The sequence below is a fragment of the Notothenia rossii genome (assembly GCF_949606895.1).
Source record: "Notothenia rossii genome assembly, chromosome: 5".
NCBI classification, from domain to species: Eukaryota; Metazoa; Chordata; class Actinopteri; order Perciformes; family Nototheniidae; genus Notothenia; species Notothenia rossii.
Window position 1 is genome coordinate 26,000,604 of NC_136903.1, and position 26,046 is coordinate 26,026,649.

At 42.9% G+C, this 26,046-nt stretch overlaps 2 protein-coding genes across 2 annotated transcripts; one reads left to right on the forward strand and one right to left on the reverse strand.

Annotated features, from left to right (window-relative positions):
* Positions 1–9: 9 nt before the first annotated feature.
* Positions 10–20,299, reverse strand: nup205 (nucleoporin 205). Its single transcript, XM_079682841.1, has 42 exons — positions 20,155–20,299; positions 19,060–19,202; positions 18,731–18,902; positions 18,423–18,567; positions 18,131–18,290; positions 17,739–17,967; positions 17,485–17,649; positions 17,100–17,275; positions 16,840–16,956; positions 16,582–16,719; positions 16,291–16,441; positions 15,802–16,007; positions 15,226–15,408; positions 12,979–13,029; positions 12,414–12,623; positions 12,082–12,319; positions 11,801–11,990; positions 11,552–11,672; positions 8,742–8,823; positions 8,455–8,619; positions 8,229–8,353; positions 7,978–8,092; positions 7,657–7,806; positions 7,491–7,565; positions 7,140–7,297; positions 6,957–7,037; positions 6,623–6,814; positions 6,209–6,410; positions 6,028–6,126; positions 5,656–5,804; positions 5,066–5,257; positions 4,846–4,967; positions 3,322–3,454; positions 2,970–3,096; positions 2,774–2,847; positions 2,529–2,657; positions 2,204–2,330; positions 1,785–1,957; positions 1,492–1,621; positions 1,263–1,391; positions 608–684; positions 10–490 (listed from the first exon to the last, which is right to left on the reverse strand). The coding sequence occupies exons 1-42, from the start codon at positions 20,180–20,182 to the stop codon at positions 338–340; spliced, it is 5,982 nt and encodes a 1,993-aa protein (XP_079538967.1). The 5' UTR covers positions 20,183–20,299; the 3' UTR covers positions 10–337.
* A 322-nt stretch (positions 20,300–20,621) lies between these two features.
* Positions 20,622–24,738, forward strand: agk (acylglycerol kinase). Its single transcript, XM_079682850.1, has 14 exons — positions 20,622–20,879; positions 20,972–21,011; positions 21,112–21,191; positions 21,276–21,351; positions 21,458–21,583; positions 21,699–21,793; positions 22,374–22,443; positions 22,633–22,712; positions 22,797–22,854; positions 23,396–23,543; positions 23,643–23,740; positions 23,866–23,936; positions 24,050–24,134; positions 24,258–24,738. The coding sequence occupies exons 1-14, from the start codon at positions 20,770–20,772 to the stop codon at positions 24,390–24,392; spliced, it is 1,272 nt and encodes a 423-aa protein (XP_079538976.1). The 5' UTR covers positions 20,622–20,769; the 3' UTR covers positions 24,393–24,738.
* Positions 24,739–26,046: the final 1,308 nt, after the last annotated feature.

Below are 26,046 nucleotides of genomic sequence, written 5' to 3' on the forward strand. Positions count from 1 at the left end.
GACAAGTAATTTACAGATTTAGAAAACGTTTAATTTCACAAAAGAAAAAGAGGGAGAGGAATCAGACCAAACAAATAATATCAAATATTTTTAACGAGTAAAAATGTCATAAGTGTGTTATCCTTTCTCACTTCTTTGAGAAGCGTTTGTCAAACATAATTAGGTCACGTGCTGTCACGTTACCATCCCACAATATTCCATAGAGGAGCTGCTACAGGTCAGTCAGAAGGAGCTATGTAGCCAGAAGTCCTTTGTTGTTCTCTGATGTTGTGTGGCAGAGTTTCTGAGTCCAGGTGAGACTGTGGCTCTTGGACAGTCTTTGTGTTTGCGTGTCTCCTCAGCTCTTGGGCTGTCGGAGCAGGCCGCGGACCCTGCGGACCAGGGCCTGGATGAAGGTGTAGCGGGAGCGGACCTGGCTGTACAGACCCTCCACGTCCAGCAGCTTCCTCTGCAGAGCCTCTCCGAAACCTGTGGCCATGTCGCTCTTCAGCTGAGGGGCACAAGCACAAGACAGGAGAGAGAGGTTCAGGAATAATGGAGGTGGTTTTACAGACGCAGGACATGTTTCTCAGGGCAGCATTCAAAGTGTGTGTGCGCTGTTTCTTACCAGGTCCAGGTCTTGCTGGCTGACCCGAGATAGACCGAGGACGCGACCTCCGCTTCCCTGCAGCCCGCCAAAGGAATCTGAAGAACATCAATAATTACATTTGTTAGATTTAGCTTAACTGCAATCAATAGCTTCACGAGGGAAGTGTCCTAACTAGAGCACTACTAGCACAGGACTAGTATAACCAGGGCACCTTTGGGATGGAGAAATGACACCCACGGCATATTGCACAGGATGTCTGCCATTTGACTTTTAATTTGACTTTATTCACAGGATATTAGGCAACACCTACATATTACAAATATTAAAATATTTATATTTAATTGGATAAATGTTAGATATATGATATGGTCTAATCTTATTTATAAAACAATATTGACAAGACCTCTTGCTCTGGTACCTGTGCGAATGAACCTTTTAAGTGTCCACAAAATGAAGTGATTTCCTTTGAGGGCAATGTTACGCAATTTATACAAAACCTAAATGTAATTTCAGATAGGGCAGATTCATACATGATTAAGATTTCTGCAACAGAAGTGACTTGAGGTGATCTGGTAATGCTGGTCCTGTGCGAAAAGGGCTAAGGTCTGCACACTGCTAGTAATCTTTTATAAAAATGTGCATATATGAATATGTACATAAGATTGCCTCTTACCGTCTGTGAGCCGAGATCTATACAAACTGGCTCCAGGCATCGGGGAGTCCTTGGGGTCGGTGGGAGTACAGTGCAACAGGTAGTACTCCAGGTGGCGCCACAGTACAAACAAACACGTCTCGATAACATCTGTAGAGGAGGCAGGTTAAGGCATTTCACAGAAATCCATGGAGTGGCTTTTCTACAAATACACAAAGAGTCCAGGGACTGAATCTGGGCCAAAGGATACAGGAGCACAGGGCCAGCAGCTTGGCTCTGTTGTTGATCAGCTGGACCAGTCGTCTCTTGGCCAGCAGGCTCCTCTGCACTGAGGAGATCTTCTCCACGCCTCCGGGGCCCGACACCAGGCCCTGGCACAACTACAGAGAAGATGTCTGTGGTCAGAAAGTGCAGACAGTGCATGCTGGAGCCACAGATGCTCATTATTCACACCTCTTTTTACTGTAACCATTTATCAAAGTGAACCAGCTGTTCAGCAGTGTGTTGAGTGTGAGCCGCGTGAGTCAGTGTATTCCTCATTACCTCCTTGAGCTCGTCAGGAGGCAGCTGGTCCAGGCTCTGCAGCTTGCCCAGGCTTTGTCTGTGACTCTGGTGGAACCGGAAGAAATCCGCAGCGCTGTTCTTCAGCAGGTACATGACCAGACCCAGGCTGGGGGCCCGGGAGTACGCCATTGATGGCAGGGCGGATGAGAGATCTGTGAAACAAAATGCCACAGTTCACTTTCATACTTTGGTGTTAATAATAAAAAGGTCTCTTGTTGTAAAAGCTGAAAATGCCTGATAAGATTCTGGATTTCTAGATTCATCCATCAGCTGTCAGACACTGAAAACTTATGACAAATGGAAGCGGACTGATTCACTTAATAGCAGGTAGAAGAGTCTGCCTTGTAAACAGAGTCAGACTCCCTCCACTGCTTCTTGTAATGCAGATCATCACTGACCTGCGCGGCCCCCGTCCCGGCCCGCTGGCTCGCTGCCTGACGGGCTGAAGAGGCAGATGCTGAACTGAGCCTGCGCCGAGCTCTGCAGCAGCAGCGTCTGGCAGTACTCCATGATGTTAGCACACACCTGAGGACAGAGGACAGCAGGTCATCCACAACGCAGTACTGATGAATAAGCATGACTAAGCATACAACACACAACGTGTCAGTGGTTTATCTATCCCTGTCTTGCTGTTGGAATATGTGAAAGGAAAGTCGGTTACTTCTGACGATGCAAACACATTTCAAGAGAGGAAGCTCATTTATAGGCTGTTTTAATTCATACCTGTTGCATGGCCACCTCCATCTCCTCTCGCCTTTCTGCCGAGTCAGCAGGCGCAGAGATCTCGGCCTGCTTCAGTAACCTCTCCCTCTCGCTGCCTGCCAGACGGCCAAGCAGGGACAGACAGAGACGCTGACGAAAGAAGAAACACAGTATACAATACCTACATTTGATCGGGTATTACCAGGGATAGCCAACATAAAGAAATGTCTATACTATCCTAATAAAAACAAAAGCAGCTGTCTCACCTGGAATCTGTTGATGTGACCCTGGAACTCCATGAGAGCCGCACTGTTGACCTCACCGCCTGACTCGAGGGCCCCTGGGAGACCAAGCAGGACGTCAATAACACTGTCCATAGTCTGCTGTGTTTATTCGCAATGGAAATAGAATAGATGGCAAAGTGAATGAAAAAAAGAGTTGATGGAGTGTTTATTATTTTACCTGGCAGAGCTGTCTTACTGATGATGCCAGTCAGCAGGGAGAGCTCCTGCAAAGCTCCCATACTGAGCTCCGGACAGCGCAACAGGGACTGAATGGTGTCAGAGTGCACTATCAGCCACTGGAGAACCTACACACACACACAGAGAAAGTTACTTCTAAAGTTGTCCAGAATACACACATCTTTCTCACTTCAGCCCAACTAGGGTCTACAGAATCTGTACATATGAGACAGCATTTGTATCCAAGTGGATCCTCAACAACATACAGACTTCTAGGATTTTTAGGGTTCATTTATTTAAAAAAATCCAATTAAGATAATCATTGTCTTTGTGAGCAATGGTCGTGTGCGTACCTGTGCTGCCCCCTGCTGGTGGTTCATGGTGGTAGAGGTCAGGATCACCTGGAAGAGCCTCAAGGTCGGTAAGAGAATCTGCCGGTAGCGGTCCATGGGGCTGGGGATGAAGCCTGAGGGGTCCCTCACCACCCTGCAGAGCACCAGGGAACAGACAGACGTATGTTTTGATATACACAACTGAGGATCAGACATTATGAGAACAGAGAGAAAGAACATTAAGTTATTTAAATGCACTCGAAAAAGCAACAAAGTAAAGCGACTGTGGCTGCGAGGGAGTGCGGTCGTCTTTCAACCAGAAGGTTGTGGGTTCGATCCCAGCCCATACAGTCTATATGTCTGTATGAATGGGTGTGAAGGGGTGAATGACCTGTAGTATGTCAAGCGCTTTGAGGGGTCTTAAAGACTGGATAAAGTGTTATATAAGTACAGTCCATTTACCATTTACTTAAAACGTTCCTAAAAGAAGAATTTGCTGACTAGGGATCGTTAAGGTATTACTGGTACTACTACTTTTATCGATACCGCTTATCGATCCGGTCTTTTAACGGTACTCTTATCGGTCTTTTTGGAGAGAAAAAAAGGTAAACTAACTAAACAAATTGTGAACAAAACTAACATTGCTTTTAATTTAAATTAAATACATAATATTTCACATCAAAAGAAACAACGTTTTAACGAATCGTTTTAAATAATCTTATGACAGAACTGGAAACAGAACTTTAACTAAATAAATAACTCGGTTACCTCTAATCATTAACCCATGTTTGTATAATGTAGTTATCTCCGTGTGTTGCTGCTAGCATACATAACACCTGACGTGGAAACGTTACTCATGGATGGACGGGGCTACAGAGCTACTAGAAAGACAGTGGAACCCGGTGCATTCCTCCGTCTGAATGTGGTGCACTTTTGCTAAATGTTTCGACAAATTGCTCGTGTTACCGCCCTGACATGCTAAACTCTTATTGCGCTTTTGGTAACGAGGATTGTCCACATCGAGACGGGTCAAGTTTAACCACACCTCGGAGCGCGTTCTCTCCGCCAGCGTGCGTGCGTGCGTGCGTGTGTGCTGCTGCATGTAGCAGCCGCGTGTGTGTAAACTGCCCCGCCCCCTCGCACACAGAAGGGAGAGATCGAAAATACTAAAAATAATCATTGACGCATTTTGCAGTCTTTTTGCAAGTTAGAAACGGAGTTGGCGACACTAAAACTGCAATATAATGTTTGTGTAGCAATGATACATATGACATATATTTTACATGTCTCCAGTACCGATAAAAAGACCGCTAACGTCGGAGCTTAGCGGTACCACGGTCTTTAATAATTCAGCCTCGGGGCCCGTTTAGTACCGGGGCTCGGTACCCAGCCCTATTGCTGACTGACTGTTTTTACTTGGAAGAGTTTCATTGTGTTGTTTTACTGAGGAATTAGTATTTGGTACTCTTTACACTTATTTGGTGTAAATCAGTTCAAAACCAAATAACAACATTTTAAACTCCTCTTTCCTTTCCACATGCATACCTGTGTGCATCGCTGTCAGGCACCATGTCAAACACCTGACACTCGATCAGCTGTGCCACCAGGCCGCAGCGCAGCAGCTCCACAGCGCCCTGACCCGTCTTAGCCACGCGGGTCAGCAGAGCCTGAGAACACACACAGAGTCATACCTTCATAAACCTGTGCTTGATATGATCCATTTGTTTGAAAAGAGTGCAAACAGTGTGTCTGCACATGTCTTCACCATCTTGCTCTCGTAGATGTAGAGTGGTTTGAGGAGGGGGGGCTGAGGCGTGAGCAGGGTCTGCAGGGCCACGTCGTCCTGCCTCAGGCTCTCCACCAGCGAGCGCAGGTAGCCGCTGTTGCAGACGTACACCAGCCACTGGTTCTGCCGGTCTATGGACAGGATCCGGTCCAGCACCGCCAGAGCCAACATCTGACGGGCGAAAATAAAAAGGCAGAGAGTAAGACAACAAGCCCGAGTGTAGGCAGCAAAGAAATTTGATAAATCCTGCATTTACAGCAGCAAAACAGCAAAGGGAGAGCGGATGAAAGATAATAAAAATAAGTGGACTATCAAATAAAAGAGGCGAACACACATGAAATAAAATAAGGAAGCAGCATAATAAAAGTAAGTGAGTGTTAACAAAAGTAAATACATAAAAAAGTGAACTAGCTTCCAGTAAATACAGAGGTATTTCTCTGAGCTACTTAGAAATGGATTCATCTTATTTTAAGCCGCTCAGTAGATCTTTAATAAGCTTTAAAGTTCACTGAAGTCCAAAGTGCTGAAATGGCCGAGTGAGCATGCTTTTCTCTTGTAATGGCTCTTACCCTGCTGATTTCATGGCCGTCACAGGCGTCCCGACACACCACCTCCATCAGAGAATTGCCATAGCTCTCGATAATAGAGAGATTCTCTCTCTGCAGTTTGGAGAAACCGTCCTCGGGGGCAGTGAGACGCTCCCACATGGCCTTCCCTGCTGTAGGGATGGAGAGCAGAAAACATCTATACATTGTCCCTTTGACATAACAACAGATCAAAAGATGTATCTGTAAAAGAAACGGTCCAAACTCAATTCAGACAGCATCTATCAGACAATAAATCACTTTATGGAATAAAAGAGAACCGTATCAGACTTGAAATAAAGCTTTTGATCCCTAAATATTTTCCAGACAGTCTGTGTTAATGTTTCTGTGTTGTACCTGTCTGCAGAGTGTCTGGTTCGTCAGGTTTCTGGGCGATTTGAAGGTAGTACAGCAGGGAGCCATACAGGTGAGCACGCAGGCGCTGGTATCCTCCTCCTGAAGTGTTAAAGACAATATTATAAAATATCACCTAGCAACATATCCCACGTGACAAATGTGGATTTATGTCATCACTAACCAGTACAAAGGATGAAGTCCAGCAGCTTGCGGAGAATCAGATGCAGGGCGGAGTTGGCGATTGAGGCGAAGCCAGAGGAGACTTCTAATCCCGCCCCCTGCTGCTGCTCGGACAGGACTGATTGGCTGAGGTGAGCTGTCAGAGTGAAGACTGCCCCGGCGACAATGGGCATCAGTTCTCCTGCTGCATCCTCAGATAACACCTGGACAATTCAAAGCATCATTTCTATTTAGTTCTGTAGGATTTATCTGGTGATTGCTATGTTAGCTATTTACTTTGATTGCAATAAACATGATATCTGAATAAAATCCATGACACCCTTGAGTATGTTCCTTAAAAATCTCCCCCACAATATAATACAAATACCCATAGCTGCACTCATCCCCCTTCTATGTGCCAAACGGCCTCACTGACCTTGTCATGCAGGTCCAGCAGCAGGTCTCTGATGATGAGCTGCCTGTCGTCAGCAGGGATGAGGTCAGCGGGGCAGGCGGTCAGCAGCGTCTCCACCAGGCTCCTCCACGACCGCAGTGCGTTTCGCTTTGCACTCAAACTCCTGCGGACGCGGTTGCGCTCCACCACCTGCTGCAGGATGGAGTTCACCTCCTAGAAGAGCACAACCACAGCATTGGTCAAAAAGGGCCATTTTAACATCACATTTAAACCAGGCATGATGTCTTTGGGTAATCCGACCCCAACAAATGCTGCCTGATTACACAAATAATAAGTCATTCATGAGATGACTAACCTCCATTAACAGCGGCCTCTGTCCAATGGCTGCCATTCCCTGCAGTGCATTCACCTCTGCCACAAGCACTCTATGAAGCAACTGGGAGAAATAATAACATCATTTCACTGATTAGATGAAGATCAAACACAAAATGTTAGTTATGAAAACATGAAAATGTACGTGTTTGACCTTGGGACTCACCTTGACGTTGCACACGGTGTGTCCCTGCTCGTTGACGTGCTCGCAGTTAGAGATCACCTGCTCTATCTGAGTGCGCTCAAAGAAGTCCAGCTGCAGCAGCTCAGGCATATCCTGACTGAAGTCGATGGCGTCCAGCACGCTCAGCAACTTCCTGCGCACTGATGCATCCAACAGGGACAGGAGGAGAGTAAGAGGTCAGAATCTGATATAATATTAGAATGAAGGAATTCCCTAAGAGCCTTCAATGACAGTTTGATTACAAATCTCAAAACATTCAAGCTGGTAAAGTGTCCTTAAGTGTTGACTGCATTTATATATAGAATGTTTAAATGTATTCCAAAGAGCACAAACCTTTAGAAACAGTGTCGAAATGCAGGAAGCCACAGACTGATCTGGTTTCTTCTTCCATTCCTGATTCTCCATCAGCTATAAAGTAAAGTAAGGATGTTCTTATGTTCATGCATTACGGAGCTCTGACAGGAAGCTAAAGAACTGAACTGAACTTGAAGACGGATACCTGTGCGCTGAGTGTGAGGCTGGTCGTCCAACAGCAGGCTGACGAGGCGTTGCGTGTGTGAGCGCTGGCGGTTCAGCGAGGTCACTCTCAGCTCGATGGCAGCTGTTTTCATGAGCCACGACATCTGGGACAGAGCGGCGATCTGATTACCTGAGGACAGCAGAGGGTAGAATTGATGCAATGAAAAATAAAAGACATCTTTAATTCAACAGACATCCTGCGTTCACATTTCCTGCCTCTTTGTTTCATGTTTGGTATTAATCACATCTCTGATCCCCGTTTTGATATATTTTAGTAGTCAGTAGAGAATGATCTACTCACTGGGCAGGATGAAGGGAAGGTGCTGCAGGTGAGAGAACAGGAAGTCCTGGCTGGTCCTCAGATAGCGCATGGTGGGTCCAGATGTGTCGGGGCAGGCACACAGCTGGTAGATCACCTGAGAGAGGAAAACAAAGACAGACAGGGTAAAAAATAAAAAATAAATCAGCCCACAGAAATACCATGTATACATTCACCTAACGGGTAAGACACATTAGAATCAAGGTGTCTTTTTAATAGAGGATGTAGTGTACCTGGTAGCAGAGCTCAGCCAGGTGAGGGGCCTGCTGAGTGAGCACAGGTCCTGATCTCTTCTCTGTGCCTCTCTGCAGCAGACTCAGGATTGCGTGCAGGCAGCTGCGTGGACACCCCAATACACCTGTAACGCACAAATGCAAGGTCAACATTTCATCTTCACCAGAACACAAACATTGGCTATAATCCCATCCAAACTGAACAGGCCATCAGCTGGAGTCTGACCTGGGTCCTGGAGGTTGGTGGAGGACACAGGCTTCTTGACTTCATATCCCAGAAGGTACAGGGCCAGGTTTGGTGTCTTCAGATCCAAGGAGGTGATGAGCAGGTTCAGCAGATGGATCTGTGTTTCATGTCGGATTCTTGCGACCTTCTGTTGTGCGTCAGCTTCTGGAGGGTTACGGGTAAGGAAGAAGGTGAGTTTGAGTGTGTAGCTCTCACAGTATCAAGACAGGAGGATTTAACCTAATGCAGAAGATCTTTTATTATTAACTTCATTTTTTCAGACTCACCATCTCCGTTCTCTGTTCCCTCCTCGGCCTCTTCATTGTCGAGACACTCCACAAAGCCGGCCATTAGCTTTTCACTCACAGCCTGAGGGACAGGAACAAAAAGAGTTATCATCTTCCATCATAAACAACACTTTACAATAGGGATGCACCGAATATTCGGCCGCCGAAAATTATCGGCCGAAAATGGTTAAAAAGGCCCTTTCGGTTTTAGCACCGAAAAAATATCACCGAATGTCAGAGAACAGGGTTACGTTGGTAAGCTAACGTGTTGTTGTGATGACGTAATCAAAACGCGGCGACAAGCACGGCGCGCGACCATGCTCGCGGCTGGCTCACAGCCAACATGTCTGCCGCTTGGAGATATTTAAAAATATCAGAGAAAGAGGCGCGGATTGCGATTTGTAAAACGTGTTCAGCTGACATTTCTCGAGGGGGTGTAACTGCAAAGACTTTCACCACTTCGGGATTACTCCACCACTTGAAATCAAAACACCCGGACAAATATGCGGAGTAAGATCAAATCACAAGCACTGACAGCGAGAGACTGTTCAGCGCTGCCTCTCATGTGCTTGATGAGAAGAGGAACAGACTTATGGCTGATAAAGCAGAGAAGCTACTGTTCATTAAAAAGAACCTCCCACTTTTCCTTAATAAGTAGACAAGGCTGGCTTATCATAAGCTTATCTAGTTCTACATGTCTACTCTATACCCACTTTCCTGAACAATTTTCATTGTGAGTTATAATTCGCCATCTCAGGTTATCATTAGGGGGAAATGACAGCAGCACAGTGTTCAATATATTGTACTTTCGGTATCTAAATGATGCAATGTTGTTTACATTGCTCATGAGGACAGACCACCTTATTTGAAGATTCTTGAAATTGTAATTTAATTTGTAATTGATTGTGGATTTTGTATCCAGTTTTCACTTTATGTATCTTTATACAATGTTTACTACTTTGCTTATGAGGAAAGACAGCCTTATTTACAGATTCTTGAAATTGTAATTTAATTTGTAATTGGTTGTGGATTTTGTATCCAGTTTTCACTTTATGTATCTTTATACAATGTTTACTACTTTGCTTATGAGGACAGACAGCCTTATTTACAGATTCTTGAAATTTAATTGTAATTTCATTTTTAAATAGTTACATTCATGTGGATTTATCCAGTTTGCACATTTGTATGCATGCACTTATAGGTGCATTTGTTGTTGTTGAAGGCCTGGCTGTTACAGTCTTTATTTACACTAGTTTGTTGTAGGCCTACTGGCCTAGATGTTTAAGCCGTTTTAAAGCACCTTGGCTTTGTTCTGAATGCACTTTGTTGTAGTTATCCTACAGAGAAAATAAAATGCAGTTGACTTGGAATTAATGTACTGGATGCATTCAAAAGAATAAATGCTGAATAAATGTTTTATGGACCCATAATAGTGATTATTATTTAAGTTAAGTTTTGCCATAATCATTTATTTTTCCATAATCAGGTAGCTGAACAACATTGGTAAAAAATGTATACAGAAATATATATATTTCTATTAATCATTTTCGGCCTTTCGGCATTCGGTTTTCGGCCAACCGTTTTCATATTTTCGGTATCGGTTTCGGCCAAGAATTACCCATTCGGTGCACCCCCACTTTACAACATGAACACAGAAACACCTCCGTGAATTAGAGTAAAACCAAACAACAAAAACACAAAAGAGCTTTATTCTAATTTATTTAGACAGCATAACATATTAATGTAGATATTATACAGTACAGTATCGTTACACTGGATGAATGTACCAATAGCTTTTATAGAAATCAGGCTATAGGATCTAATTTAAATAATCTAAAAATATATACAACTAGAGTAAAATAGTGCTATTACTAGGGCTGTCAAACTATTACAATTTTTAATCAGATTAATCACAGCTTAAAAATTAATTAATCATGATTAATCACCATTCGAACTATGTCCAAAATATGCCATTTCTTTATGTATATTGTTGTGGGAATGGAAAGATAAATGAAAGAATGCGGATATATCCATTTAAAATGCAGTATGTATGTTTATTATAACATGTTTCTGTGTGTCAAAATGAAAGACAGCCCACACACCTATCAATCATCAAACCGTGGGGTCTTATTTCATTACGTGTTGATTTCTATCAACACAGGGGGGGGGGTTGGGGGGCAGACCGACTGTCGTCCGGTGATCTAACCGCCTTCTGGAAAAGCTTCACAAGTACGTCGGTACGCATTTCAGATTACGCACATAACCTGCGTACCAGTTATGTGCACCCTTGTACTACAGCAAAAGTATTCTCCGTCGGGACTTCCTGCAACAACACCACGCCGTTATCTTGATTCTGATTGGCCAGAAGACATTATCAAAGATGTTCTATTGAGAAGACGATCACTACGTGACAAAAGTTTTCAAAACCGTTTCTGGTCTTCGGTATTTCCAGACAAGTGGCTACTGAAATCAATCTTACTAACTGCTGGCGGTGCGAGTTGGCAGACTTTATTTTGCTTACTTTAACATCATTTTTCATGGTGGGTCTAAGCCATTTCTTGGTATGGGTGTAGCCTACCCCAGCCATACCCTGGCGCTGCCGCAGGTGGGATGTATGGGGCGGGCCATTCTGCACATGCGTTAAATGCATTAAATATTTTAACGCAATTAATTCAAAAAATGTATTACCGCCGTTAACGCGATAATTTTGACAGCATTAGTTATTACCAATGTGATTTTTGGTATACTGCTCATCATTTTGTGAAATATTCTTAAACTGAGTTATACAACGCTTTTTATTTTGGACATACCTGGTCATGTGTGAAATCTCCCACCAGCCTGTTCTGAATGTTGGGGTAGTTGGCGATACGACGCAGGATCTTGGCACTCTGGAAGGAAGCCTCTGGGTTGGAGCTGCTGTGGTACAGATACCTGCGAGGGACAAATATAGACCACCATTAATAATGTGAAGGTCCGATACATGAACACACAAGAACAGACCATCCCAGCAATGGGTATCATTCCACAGTTTGCATTAAAACCTGGGTGCCCATTTTTACCTGCCAATATTGACTATGTGATCGGCCCTTCGTGTTTGAGGGCTGACCCCCTGGAGAAGCTGCTCCAAGGGGGAGACCAGCATGGAGGCCTGGCTTTCCCTGAGGAGGTCCATGAACACCACCTCCTTCTGCAGGGCCAAGTCCAGCAGGCACAGGACGCGCAGCACCGCCGACTCCAAGTGCTTCTTACCTGTCGGGGGAGAGGAGCAGAGCTTGTCAGTAAACACAGACACATAAGCAGACTCCCTTTTGTTCTCCAGCAAGTGCATATGTTCTCTCACCAGGGAAGGGTGCATAGGTGTCCAGCTGGCGCACCCCCTCCTCCAGCAGGCTGAGGCAGAGCGTCAGCGTGGGCGAGTCGTTCAACAGGTGGAACATGAGGCTGTGACCCGGGGGCTTGTGGGCCGCGAGCTGCTCGCCCTGTAGCTCCACTATCTCCTGGACAAAGTCTGAGGGCTGGGGCTCGTAGTCCCGCAGCAGCTTGTGGAACACCTCCAGCACAGCGTCAGCAACCTCCCACTGAGAGACCACAGCAAGGGAGAGACAAGTGAGTATGTGTCGTTCAAAGAGCATACATGCATGCACATGTTAAGAGACTGGGTGAGCTCTTTACCTTCTCAGCTGGATGGCGATATGCTCGGGTGGGGAAGGGGAGGAACACAGAGTCACGCAAAAAGTTCAGGTATGGTTGGAAGCCGGGTGCACGTAGCCCCGCCCCTAAATTAACAGGCAGGCTGCTCTCCACCAATGTGCTGATCAGGTGACAGAAGCCCCGTGTCAGAGGATACTCCTCACAGCTGGACTCGATCTCATTCAGCTCCACCTGAGAGTCAAACAAAGACAATCAACAATTGTACAACAATAATGTTCATCTTGTTCAAGGATGAACATTTAATAAAAAGGAAGGTTTTTACTTTGAGAGATTAAAAAGAACTGTACCTTATATGAAGTAAACTTTTTTTTTTTAGATAACCTGCACCATTCAAGTCTATATTATTTTGCATATTTGGATCTTAAAAATATGCCCAATAGGCATCAGTCAAATGTTGATGCTGAAAAATTATTCCATGTAATGAAGCATCTTAATATATATATTTATTTGTAAATCTTATTAGCCATATCCTGAAGTAAAGCGAGACCGAGAATAATCTAAACTTCGCCAAACACAAAAGACTCACCTCAATTCCAGCTGCCTGCCTCTGTCCCGGGGCTCGCACTGTCTGAAGGATCTGTGGTAAGAGAACATGAAGATAGAAAACTGAAAAACTGAAAAACAATGCCTTAACAGAATGAAGCATTTTTGTGAAGTCAAGAGAATAAAAAAGATAGATACTGGTATCACGGAGATAAAATGACTGGCTGACAATACATTTAAAGTGTTGTGTTGTTCTGGTATAATAGCCAAAATATTGCCTCAAAGACTCACTATGAAACCGTGGCCGTTTCTCAAAGTCGAGTAAAACTGCTGCAGAGCAACTATTTCAAGTATACTACGTCATCGAGTGGCGCCGAAGGACTGTTTAAATGCGTGTTAAATGCCCAGCATTCTGCGCCACTCTATGACATAGTATACTTGAAATAGTTGCTCTGCAGCATGTGTACTCGACATTGAGAAACGGCCCGTGACCTTTCAGAAACTATGTTTAAACTTCATCAACTTAACCCTCCTGTTGTGTTCGGGTCAAATCTGACCGATTCACTACTTTCATCAATCTTAACTTTTTGGTTTTAGATTCGATTGCATTAAGGCTTTATGACAGGGGTGGGGAACCTCCGGCCTCCAGGCCGTATACGGCCCGCGAGACGATTTGGTATGGCCCTCGAGGTAATTTATAAACACACGCAAAAAAGAAAAAAATTAAAGAAATCTAGACCGCAAAAAAAATTAAACAAGCAAGTGCCTGTTTTTCCTGGTCACGGTCAGGGTCCTTGAACACAACACGAGCCTAACGTTTCATCACGTGGTATATGTCTCGTCTGACAGGGGTGCAGTTCTGACGGAGAGCACCAGAACACGGCTTCAACACTTCACAAATTGCAATAGGCCTACCCATAAGGAGCCGTACACATGCCGCAGTTTTTGCGTGGCTCGGTGGCTGTGTCTTTAGTTGAAAGCCCAGAGGCGATCTGTCATACTGATCATACAGTCAATAACTTTCTTGTTATTAGCATCTGGTTAGCTAGCTATGCTAACGAATATAAGAAGCTTTTTCTCCAACCAGTGAGGTAAAGGCACATCTTTATATGGTCATTATAGTTATAACAAAATAAGAGAATAAAGTAAACAGGTATAAAATACTATATGACAGTAAATAAAAGTTGTTATTAATAAACAAGTATACAGTTTGAAAGGGGAGTGATTTGTAAAATATCCATAAAGAAAAAGAAATCTGCTTACAGTTCTGTTTCATATGGGGGTTGAGAGATGTATCCATAGATCTCTTCATGTTGCTCTCAAATTGCACCAGATTGATGCTTTAACTTCAACATTTAAAAAAAAAAATCTTCCCGGGGGAGGATGGACCCCACCCAGAGGAGGTTCGGTGCCCCCCCCCACTTAAATCATGTTCACATGGATAGGATACTAAATACATTTGCATACATCTTGTGTCCATATCTTTCTGTTTTGGTGGTCAACCGTGCACGTGCATGCATGCACGAGTCATGGTGAGATATTTGGATTCAGAGGTTGCTGTTTCTTTGCACAGCATGAAAGAAAGGCGAAATGAATGGGCTGTGATTTTAGTACTTTTAAGCAGAGGTCAATCATTTGTACGGCCCTCGGAGGATGTTGAAAAAATTGAAATGGCCCTTGAGAGGAAAAAGGTTCCCCACCCCTGCTTTATGATATCCTTCACAGTAGACATTTGAACATATAAAATTGCTGATCACCACTTTCATTGAATTTTGGATGATTTAGTCAACTTTGTGAAACCCATGGTGTTCCTGGTCAAAAACGACCGCCATAAAGAAAAGGAATTAGTAACCGTCCAGATCAGATAAAACACACACACACACACACACACACATTAGATGTGTTTTCCCCCCCTTATGTGCCCATCCCCCGAGGTGAATCACACCTGGCACACACAAACACACACACACACAAACACAGAACAATTTGACACATTTCCCCCCCTTATGTGCCCATCCCCCCACATGGATCACACCTGGCACACACAATACATGTTCAGTGTCTATTCTTTGTATATTTACTGCAGTTTTCATGTATACCAGTAGTCTGATACAATATGTACAGCTTGAAAGGGTGTTAAATGAAATTTGGTGAGGATTAATGGTTTTTGTGTTAATGTAATAGCAGTTAAAACAGGACCGGTCAAATTTGACCGCGAACACCAAAGTAAGAAAACACATAAACGAACACAACAGGGGATTAATTGTTATAATAATATTCAACCACTAACCTGAGTGTATTCCAGTGACTGCCACAGTGAGGCGGCGATCTCTGGTGACTTCCCAAAAGCTGCCAGGCAGCGCAGGACCTCCGCCTTCAGGACGGGGGGGACGCTGCACTGCAGCAGCCCCAACATCACCACCACGGGGGTCCACTGGGGATGCTCACACAGCGCCAGGCGAGCATTTTCACTCTATGGAGAAAGAGAACATTATAGAAATGTATCTAACAAAACACACCCTAATACACTTAGAGAAGGACAATCTCATAAACATGAACATACAGATTCTTTCAGGAGATAAGGTGAGTGTAAAAGGAATTACAAAATAACATCATCACACATTAATCTCGATCTTAATTATGTTTTATAATCCCTAAATATGAGCAGCAATAGGCCTATCCTTAATAATAATAAAAATAATAATAATAATAATAGATTTAATTTGTTAGCGCTTTTACAGGTGCTCAAAGACGCTTTACAGATAATAGTGAAGAGAAAAGAAAAGAGAAGAAAGGAACAACAAATAAATATATAGTTAAAGTTAAAGTCAAATAATACAAAAAGTAAGAGGCTGTTCCTCCATACCCATGTGATGATGGTGGTGAGCAGCTGCAGGAAGGAGGTGAGTCCTTCCAGCTCTCTCTGGGTGATGCCTCTGAGGGACGGGTGGCGGAACTGTGCTGCGTCTGGGTTTGGAAAGTCTCGCCGCAGGTTCTCATGGTAGAGCATCAGGGAGTGAAAAAAGTGTTCCCAAGACACCGGGCTGCCGGACACTCCCTGGAGGTTGTCACCTGCGTACATGAACATGAAGTTAGTTTGGTATTCATTTGGATACGTATTACACTAAAGCTAGACAATAGACTTTAAGAGTCTGGTGTGCATATCACCTACATCTGAAGCCATTGCCAACGTGGCATAAAGTTAAATTCAGATACCTCAGAGGTCAAACTGCACTTTGAATGTTAAACGGCTTCAATTTCAGAGAGAAATAAAAAAATATGTGTCTGTTGTTATTCAAACCCAGACAATTGTTTTCTGAAATGTTTCCTGTCTTTATAACAAATTTGCTCTTACTGTGCGTGGCTCCGTTGGTTTTGAGCAGGCTGAAGGCGTAGTGTGAACACTGAGGCCCGTTGGCGAGTCCTTTCAGCATACGGAGATAGGAGATATAGAGGGTGGAGGGCAGGAGGTCTCCCATTTGACGCACAAACTTGGACAGAACCACCTGCGACAAAGCATATGTAAAGGGCAAGTATTTTAACTGAAAGTTGACATGATATGATTTCTTCCAGAAAGCCATAATCTAAGTCAACAGAATAATTGATTAGAGGAGAAACCTTTTTTTGTGCAAAAGGCAGCTCTCACCTGTTTGTGCGGAGGCCTTTGCAGCGCCATCCCCAGGTAGGACCCCTGCAGGGAGGTGTGTTGCAGAGACTCTGTGGGACACCAAAACTCCAGACCCAACTCCAGTCCAAATGGGTCCTTACTGTAAAACTCTCCTATCTGCAAAGGCAAAGCAGTAACCACAACTGTCACAAACTCAAACCCACAGTGTCAAGCAGTTTGATTTGAATGTTTCTCGTTTGGTAATGAAGTTTGTAAAAAAATTCAATAAACACTGACGAGGTTCATGAGATGGTCTAAGTCCTTGCGTAGCGACGATGGAAGCTCGCTCTCCATTTGTAAAGACATGTGCACCAGACGGGCATCCTCATCAGCGCGGTTACGAAGCTGTTTCACCTACAAATATAGCACAAATATGTTATTTTCATTCAGTATGCAAAAGTATACAAACACAAGCTAAAGAAACACTTCAGGATGATATCCGTACATGTCAACGTCTTACTTAAATATTGGGAGCGGACACCTGTGAAATCTCTCACCTTCATTGGCATGAGTGCCAGGAAGTCTGTGATGAGTGAGTGGAGGCGGCGGATGTAAAACTCTTCCTGTGCACAGCCCTCACATCCCAGGATGCCCTCCCTCATAAACAGGAAGACGTCTCCCAACAGAGCCTGGTCGGCCAGAGCCTCGTCTGCCTCAGTGAACTCCACCAGGGCTGCACAGCACACACATGGACATTCTTTGTTTTATATTTATGTATGCACCACGACATCAAGTCAAGTTCCTCGTATGTGTGAACCTACCTGGTAATAAACCCGTTTCTGATTCTGATTCTGACATACAAGTATTTGTAACATTGAATAGCTGCTATAATTGAGACCTTATTTTACTTCAGAGGGCAAACCAATACAACAAGGAACTTACCACCTCCCTGTGGTAGCTGGGAAAGGACCCTGAGAGACAGAGCCCAGGCCAGGCGACACACAGCCTGCAGACCTGGAAGCTTCCACGGCTGGCCATCCATCAGCCGGCTGTGCACCGCAGACACGTACTGCCGCTCAGTCAGCAATGGCAGTGCCTGGATCAGATCTGGAGGAACACAGAGACGATCACTCATTAGCTGTAGAAGAAAAACACTGAACTCTAGAGCAATACAAAAAATAATCACATGATCTCACCTTCTCTATCTTCTGTTCCCTGTTCTACAAAGCTGACATCCAAGCAGTAGAGTAGTGCCATGACCAGAGCCAGGTTCACGCTATCCAATGAGCCATCAGCTTGAGCGCTCGCTGTCTCCAGGTGGCCAATAAGAGCCAGAGTGTCGTCTTTAGACAAAGGTGACTGGCAGGTCCACGAAAACAGGCTGTCTGCCAGAGCCTGTCTGCTCTCTTTAATAAGGTCCGAGACCTGCGGACAGAAGAGGGAGTTAGTCGTTTTTTCTACTAAATGTGTCTTTTTCAGCTACAACACAACGCTACTGGATTTGCACGAGTTGAGTATGATTGAAAATCAACTTTTATCAAAAGAAAGGTATTTCCATTTCAAATGAACACAAAAGATTTGCTTCTACCTCTTTCCGGTGCTTCTCGTTGCCCAGGCCGCGCTCCTTCTGCAGCCGTTCAAATTCTCGCGCCACATTGATCTCCGACACCAATGCCAGGACGCGTTTGGTCAGACCCTGGTTCATCAGTTCGTCTGTGAAACGTGTGGTCAAAGCCACCAGCTCTCCACTGAAGGAGAAAACGAACAGAACAAGTAAATAACAAGAACACGTAGTTATTATGTAAAAAAACAGCAGGACAATTTAACATTTAAAGCAGCTGTCACTGCTTGAATGCGTCATTAGTAGATGGCATTATTACCTCAGATCCAGGGTGAAGGTCTTGCCATGGCGTGACTGGATGAGTGTGCGCAGGGAGTTGGCCACACAAAGCTTTCCATCCCAGTAGAGCAGCACAGCTACCAGACCTCGTGTCAGACCTGGAAAATGGGGCTGCTGTTGCTCACCTAGAGACAGATACAAATATTTTGAGAATCAGTTGTGTGAAACGTCTATGTCTTTACCACTGCAAATCAGGCCAGGTTTTTGTTGTATCTACCCGACACAATTTATATAACTTCTTTTAGAATTTAGCTTTCAAGTTGTGTCCTTTTATCATGTCTACTTTACCTGCTAACAGAAGCTCCAAAGCTGATAACTCTCCAATATCAAACAGATCGCTGAGGATGAAGGCCTCTGAGAGAAGCTGCTCTGGAAGGAGCCGTGACCCCTGCTGACCCTGGATGGCGATGCCTTCTGTGCTGGCTTTACGCACCTTTTCTCTCTGCTCTGCACTCTTTGGCTGAAAATAAAGTGAAGACAAAATGTTAGAAAATTCTCAAGATACACTGTGAATAGAAAATGCATCTGTCTGCCCCAAGGAAGGTGCAGGATACACGGAAAGAAAACTATCGTCACATTCACATATGTAGCGGGTCACTTCAAGAGTGTGCTCTCACCGGGTTTTTGAAGAGTGAGAGAAAGTGTGGTTTGTGTTTCTTCAGCTGCAGGTCGAGGAGGTGGACGCTCTCTGGCTGTCTCCTCAACACCGCTCCGTCCACTGTCTCCCATAGTTCCTTCAGCGGCCCCCACAGACTGGCTCCTGGGTGGGAAAATGTGTTTTTCTAAGGTCTTGTGTCAAATAAACATGCAGAGCTAGACCCTATAAAACTTGCTTTGGTATATCTTGCTTTATCTATTATGCGGTATATGTAATACTTGTTTTGAGGGAGGTTTTTGAATGTTATATGCGTTATAGAGTCAAATTGTATTCTAGCAATACAAATATGTATGTTTAACAGTAAATACTATCACAAAGGTTTGATGGTTGACATTTGTTCCTGATGTTGCAACTGTGAACCATTTTTAAACTTAAAAACTGAATAATAATAATATGAACATGTTAGTCATTCAAGATTTAGCCTATTTACCGAATCATTTTAGATTGCTTATCATTGTTTTATACACTACTAGGTTCTGAGCTGTCACTGCACAACATCAACAGAGTATGTGCATACATATCTGACCGTTAACTGGTACCAGTAAACAACTCTGACTCATTACCAACAGACAGAACATAATTAGATCATCTGCACCTGAATTTAACTCTTACACGAACTTCTTGTTGTTAGCATCCTAGTACAAAATATCGGGCACAGGTGTCAAATGGGTCTTTTCTTGTTCCAAGTAAGTTAGTTTCATTTTTGATCCCAATGAGTTAAGCTGACCCGTTTGACAGGGGTTCCGTGAGAGAAGTCATACTGCCCGTATTTTTGTTCTAATATAAAAATGTGTTAACGCTAAAGCTGAGCACTTTCCCAAGCAAATAGTTAAACCAAAATTAGCTAAACTAACGTGTTTTGCAGGCTAGGCTAAATTAGCCTAGCAGCCTGAGTGAATTTCAGTCAACCATCGCCATGTGGTCAAAACCGGACTGCGCCTAAACTTGCGCTAAACAGCAAATATGTACGTGTTTATCTGTGAAATTATAACTCATAGCAGCTCATAGGAGTCAACACAAATTGGTAACTTTACGAAATAAATATAGTTCATACCCGAATTTACCGCCATCTGGGCCGCCATGACACACTTTCTGAAAATTGGGCAGAAGGTGTCGGGTTTGTGCCGTAGTGAAATGTAAAATAATGTCTCCTCTAAACACGCTTCAATACTATTTTCTCAATTGATATTAACCCGTTCTACTTAAATGTGAATACTGGGTGGTTAGTTTTGTAAATGAGTTTAAAACATTTATGAAATTCTGATTGACCCTTGCAGGCGAGGTCCTCAGACCGCAGAGGCTATCTAGCTAGCTAAGTGGGAATTGTAGTTAATTCATGTATTTCCTGAATAAGTTATTTTAATACATTTCAAATCGACATAATTTATTTTAAGAATTCAGTTCTCTTTCAAATATTATTTCAAACTAAATATTGGTAAATCAGCACCCATTATGCCTTGAAACGGGTTAATGGACCACAAGTGACACAAACATTGGTTCCGCCCTGTGTTCGCCCGTACTGTTTTGACGTTACACCAACATGTCCATGCAGTCTGACAGTAGAAAACCCGTGACCGCTGGGATGAAAATGTCTCATTCATGAATATAAAACATCGCAAATGTTTCACTTTATTAAAATAGAGTGCTTGGTAACTATTTAATCAAAACCATGGCTCGGGTTGTGAAAGTGTTTCTCACTCTGCGGAATAACTGGAAGAAATCCACATTTGCTGTGTGCGTCTTGTCTTATGGAGGCTACTGGCTGAATGGTAAACACAGGTGAGTATCTCAGGTTATAAAATTATCTCAAATATGAAAAAGCATACTTTATGTTTTAGTGTTTTAACATTGTGTGTCTTGTGTTTTGCTAGTGACTCCCTTCTGCGGAGGGAGGCCTGTCTATTGGCGAGGGTAAGACACTTTGTTTTGCTCATACATTGTCATCGTTTAAGCCAAACCCCATCTGAAATGCATTTTTAGGCCTACTTGTAATCACCATAACTCCTGATAGGAGTTTGGGCGTCAACAAATAGCACCACATGAGCGTCTGAGGAAAGCAACAGTGATTTTGAACCCTGCAGCCTGCGGTGGGTAAGTATCCTCTCGGAATTTTCTACACTTAAGACCCTGGTCTTTCTCACAATATTCACAACTCCCTCTCTAAATCTCCCCCAGAAAAGCTAACAACCTGTTTGAAAAGAATGCTGCTCCTATATTACACCTGGCTGGTGTGGAGGTGACAATAGTAAAGGTAAATTTAGTTTTATTTCCCGTTTGGAATCCATCAGTGCTACAGTATGTGTTTCTAGTAGGAATCCCATGTGACACCATGAGTTAAACGACTTGTTTCTTCACAGACAGATTATGAAGGCCAGGCAAAGAAACTGATGGAGCTTGCAGAACAAACAGACATGCTGATCGTGGCCGGAGGGGATGGCACCTTGCAGGAAGTCGTCACAGGATTACTGCGAAGGCCCGATCAAGTATGTCTCACACACTTATTGTATTGTCACCAGGATTTGGTTTTAGAGATTAATGCAAAACATGTCCCAATTATTCAATTTATTGATGTCAATAATGCATGTTTAATGACTGCAGGACACCATCTGTCACACACCCATTGGATTCATTCCACTGGGCTCCCGCAACTCCCTGAGTCCAAGTCTTCACCTCCTCAGTGACAACAAGGTCAAGTAAGTATCTATTTAAAATTATACTGAAAGATCAGAATTTTAGCATCATACAATCTCACTGGGTGTGTCACACTAACTACACATCGGACAATATATGGACATGACCTTGTTTATTTTTACTGACCCCAATATTGTCCATGTGTTTTTTTACATGCATCTTTGTTTACTTCAATATGTCCCTAACTGCCAGAATAAACAGCAGGGTTATCCTATATATTATAAGACTTGGCTGCTGCGCATATCACACATTATTGTTGACAGAGCCCCATAACATTTTATTTTATTTAGGATATTATATATCATATACTTTTGTCGCATTCAAATTCCATTGTCTGAATAATACAAAGGATTAAAGTAAATTGTCTTTTGAAAGGGTGTTCTTGCATTAATATGCTATTATACTTATAGTATATCCGTATCATTAAATGACAGTAATATAGTTTATCTCAATTATTTTTTAGGATCATTCATGGTCCAATAATTAGTTATTGTGTAAATTATTGTTACTGTGTCAGACTGTGTAAAAATACAGTATGTGTATGTTTACGTTTTTTCTTCTTCTCATAAATAACTTTCATAGAGACATTACATCTGCAACACTGTCCATATTGAAGGGAGAAACTGTTCCTCTGGATGTGCTGCAAATCAAAGTAAGGACAAATATAAAATAATATAAGTCTTAAAGGTACAGACTTGGCTTGGTCAGTTTTTTTTACAGGTCATATCAACAGATGATCTAAGAAATATTTAATCTCACATTCATAAAATGACTCTTCTCATGAAGTAGTATAATGTACCCATTGTTGTTTGGATCTATAATTTGTGTCTTTGTGTTCCAGGGGGAGACAGAGCAGCCCGTCTTCGCTCTGATTGGATTACGTTGGGGTGCTTTTAGAGATGTGGCGGCAAAAATCAGCAAGTAAGATTACAACATTGGTCACTCAGATTATAAACCCTGGATATCTCCCCAAACATGAAAGTAATTAACTTTTTTTTCTCATAGATATTGGTACCTTGGACCACTGAAGACCAACGCAGCACATTGGTTAAGTACTCTACATGTAAGGATATATTTTTTTTTAGTTTAACATACTTGGGTTAGAACAGTATATCTAACTGGTGATGAGCTTTTATAAAATATGATATCAGAAAGCCATGTGACCTCCCTATTACGAAACACATATTTTAAGCATGTTTTATTGTTTAACTTTTAAATTAGCCCTTTTTAATTAGATTTTCTTATGAACAAAAAAACCCTGACATATAAAGCCTGTTTTCTACATCAATTGAAGATCAGATGGACCTTAAACAGTTGTTAACATAAAAGTATTTCTTAAGTGTAGGTTTTAGATCAATACTAGTATCCAACAATGATCCAAATATTGATATTGAAGTTTTCTATCTCTGATCAGAATAAACAGTCAATTTTGAAGAAAAATTTTGAAAAAAAATCCCTAAAATAACAGAAACAAGCAATAAAAAAAGAGAAAGACAAACAAACAGAACAGAGCCTAAAGACTTCAACCATCCATCTGTTCAACGTCATGAAATGATTTCCCTATTTCATGTCTCGCCATTTCCTCTTCACCTTCCGTTCACCAGGAGTGGCCCCTGGTCCGGGAGGTCTCAGTGTCCTACTTGGATCCAAACCTGCGGCCCCCTGATCTGTCCCCTCAGAGGCCCCAGAGACCCAGCCTGCTGTACCGCATCTTCCTCCGGCTGAAACACCGCTGGAGCCCTCCTGTCGTAGGTCAGTGTGTGTCATTGTGTCGACGCTCGGGTCACAGCATGGCAACTTTACACCAACATCCCAACAGTAAATGACGTCCTTCGTGTGTGTATTCCACAGAGCCTCCAAAAGTTGAAGAGCCAGAGGAGTGGAAAGAGGAGCAGCTATCGACGCTAGAGCTGTTTGTTCAAACGCACAACAAAAACCCGGTGCAGAGGGTCAGTACAACAATATGTGTATTTAAAATGTACCTGTTCTTACAAAATTCTGAACGATCGAATACTCAGTCGTTGTCATTAAACTTTTTTGAATTTGTATTTGCTTCTATTTGTTTTACTTGCAGCGTATAAATGACTCCATGATGATCTACGCCGAACCGGACAACCTCACAGTGGGCGAGTACATCACTGTCGGGTCAGTAAATACACTTTTTCATTCATCTGATGCAAACAGACACATTTGGCATCCTTTTAAAGGTAATGTTGAATTTAATTCAAGTAAAAGAATGTGAATGTTCTTCATCCTAGAAACAAAAAAGACGAGGACCCCACCGTATTCACTAAGGAGTCCACTAAACTGGAAGCCAGTGCTTGCCGGCTGCAGCTGCCAGAGGTCAGATTTCATGACTTTCTCAATCATTTTACAACTGAAGTACTTCTGATGTCAGTGTACTTTCTAAAGATCAGTATTCCAGTTTTGTGGCACTATTTGACTTTATGTTCTCACGCCCCGCAGGGTACCGCTGGCTTTTACAACATCGACAACGAGGAGTACGAGGCCATGCCTGTAGAGATAATTCTGTTGCCACGGAAACTACGCTTCTTTATCAGTGCGGAGCGCAGGGAGCAGCTCCTCGCACAGATGCAGTGATGGAAAAATACATTACAACAAAGAGAAGATAAGAACAGATGGAGACAAAAACTGATCTCAAGAGAAACACAGGAGCAAAGAACCGCCAGACACTCTGAGGTTGTTTGGAAAACAGGTGTCATACTAATGGATTATTTTACTACATTTAACAATGATGATAGAATATACAGTTTATCAATTATAAAGATCACGTTACACACTGTTGTGTATAAAAAGACCAAGGCTTTGTTTCTTTAGGCCAGTCAACTGTGTACAGATTGACCTGAGGAACGGACATTATGTTTACTGAATGGTTTACTAATGCCATCACATTTGAACTTTGTCAATAAAAATAATTTCTGTCCAACTCAAGTGTATTTTGTAAGTATTTAGCACATGGTCTCTATTGATAGATGTATGTGTTTCATGATTAAAAAAAAACACACAAAACTGCACTGCCGTCATAGGTTCATTTCCGTTGTGATCCTCTGGTTCCACACATAGCACACCGGAATTACGGGAAATAATAACAAGACAAGAAATAAGAACTCATTATATTAAAGTTAAACATTTCAGAAGGAAATTGAATATGCTACATGTAACTGTTTCTTTAGGGCCACTTTAAAGGGGCCCTATTACGCTTTTTGTGACTTTCCTGTAGTGTGTTATAAAGGTTTTTGTGCATGTAAATGGTCTGCAAAGGCTAAAGTCCCAGTGTTCTGTCCAGAGGGAGTTTCTATCACACACCCCCGCCCTGCCTGCAACGCCTCCATTGGACTCCTTTGTTTACATCCGTAACATAGTGACATCACTATGTAACACGTGCGCTTCTATTAGCTAGCGCTCCAACACATTGTACGTGATAGGCTAAGGGGCGGGTCATCTCGAGGCAGTTAATCAATCACAATAGAGTCAGACCACTAACCAATCGGAGCAAACTAGGCTCTGGTTTCAGACAGAGGGTGAAAAGAGGTGCTGCAGCACAGAAAGTATGAGAAAAATAAAGGGCTTTTTGAACATTAAAGCATGGAGACATGTTTCAGTCGAGGCACAACATACAAATATGAATCTGAAAAACGAGCAAAATAGGGCCCTTTTAAACATGATCTGTAAAATGCTCAATTTCACATTTGTGGGCAGATTGATTTGTTTTTGTTGTGGGGCTGGGGCAAAATGGAACTGATGGACAAAGAGAGAAAGGACCGACCGGAAATCAAAAGTAGTCATACATAAAGAAAAATATACAGTGTACCAGAGCATTAGCTGGCTGTGAGTAGCCTGCAGGGCTCAGCAGAGTATGGGATGGAGGAATGGTGTATCGATGAATGAGGATATGGCAGAATAAAGGGATGCTGCAGCACTCTGAATGTGTCGCTATAATTCCCAGATCTTGAAGAAGGAGTTTGGCAGACTCATGGTGAGGTCTGAGCTGACAGATGGTGTAAACAGCTAATCTGTGAGATTATTAAGCATGGCTGCATCCCAGGCCTCTTATCAGCTGGTTGGAACACAAAGGGAGGATCTTGCTTTGATCTGGGTGGTGTTGATTGCTGTGGAAAGATAGTGTGGGGTAATGGCAGATTTGAATAAGTAATTTACTTATCTTTACATTTTTAAATGTTGTACTTTTTACCCTTCATTCATTTGACCTCTTAGGTACTTTTTCTTATTATTA

Coding starts and splice junctions, on each gene's coding strand:
- nup205 (XM_079682841.1), bottom strand. CDS start 20,182: ATGGCGGCCCAGATGGCGGTAAATTCGG. Junction 7,298..7,490: donor TTTCGACACTGTTTCTAAAG/GTTTGTGCTCTT, acceptor TGGATGCATCAG/TGCGCAGGAAGTTGCTGAGC. Junction 6,127..6,208: donor GGACTTCATCCTTTGTACTG/GTTAGTGATGAC, acceptor TTAACACTTCAG/GAGGAGGATACCAGCGCCTG.
- agk (XM_079682850.1), top strand. CDS start 20,770: ATGGCTCGGGTTGTGAAAGTGTTTCTCACTCTGCGGAATAACTGGAAG. Junction 21,794..22,373: donor CTCAGTGACAACAAGGTCAA/GTAAGTATCTAT, acceptor TAACTTTCATAG/AGACATTACATCTGCAACAC. Junction 22,444..22,632: donor TGGATGTGCTGCAAATCAAA/GTAAGGACAAAT, acceptor TTTGTGTTCCAG/GGGGAGACAGAGCAGCCCGT.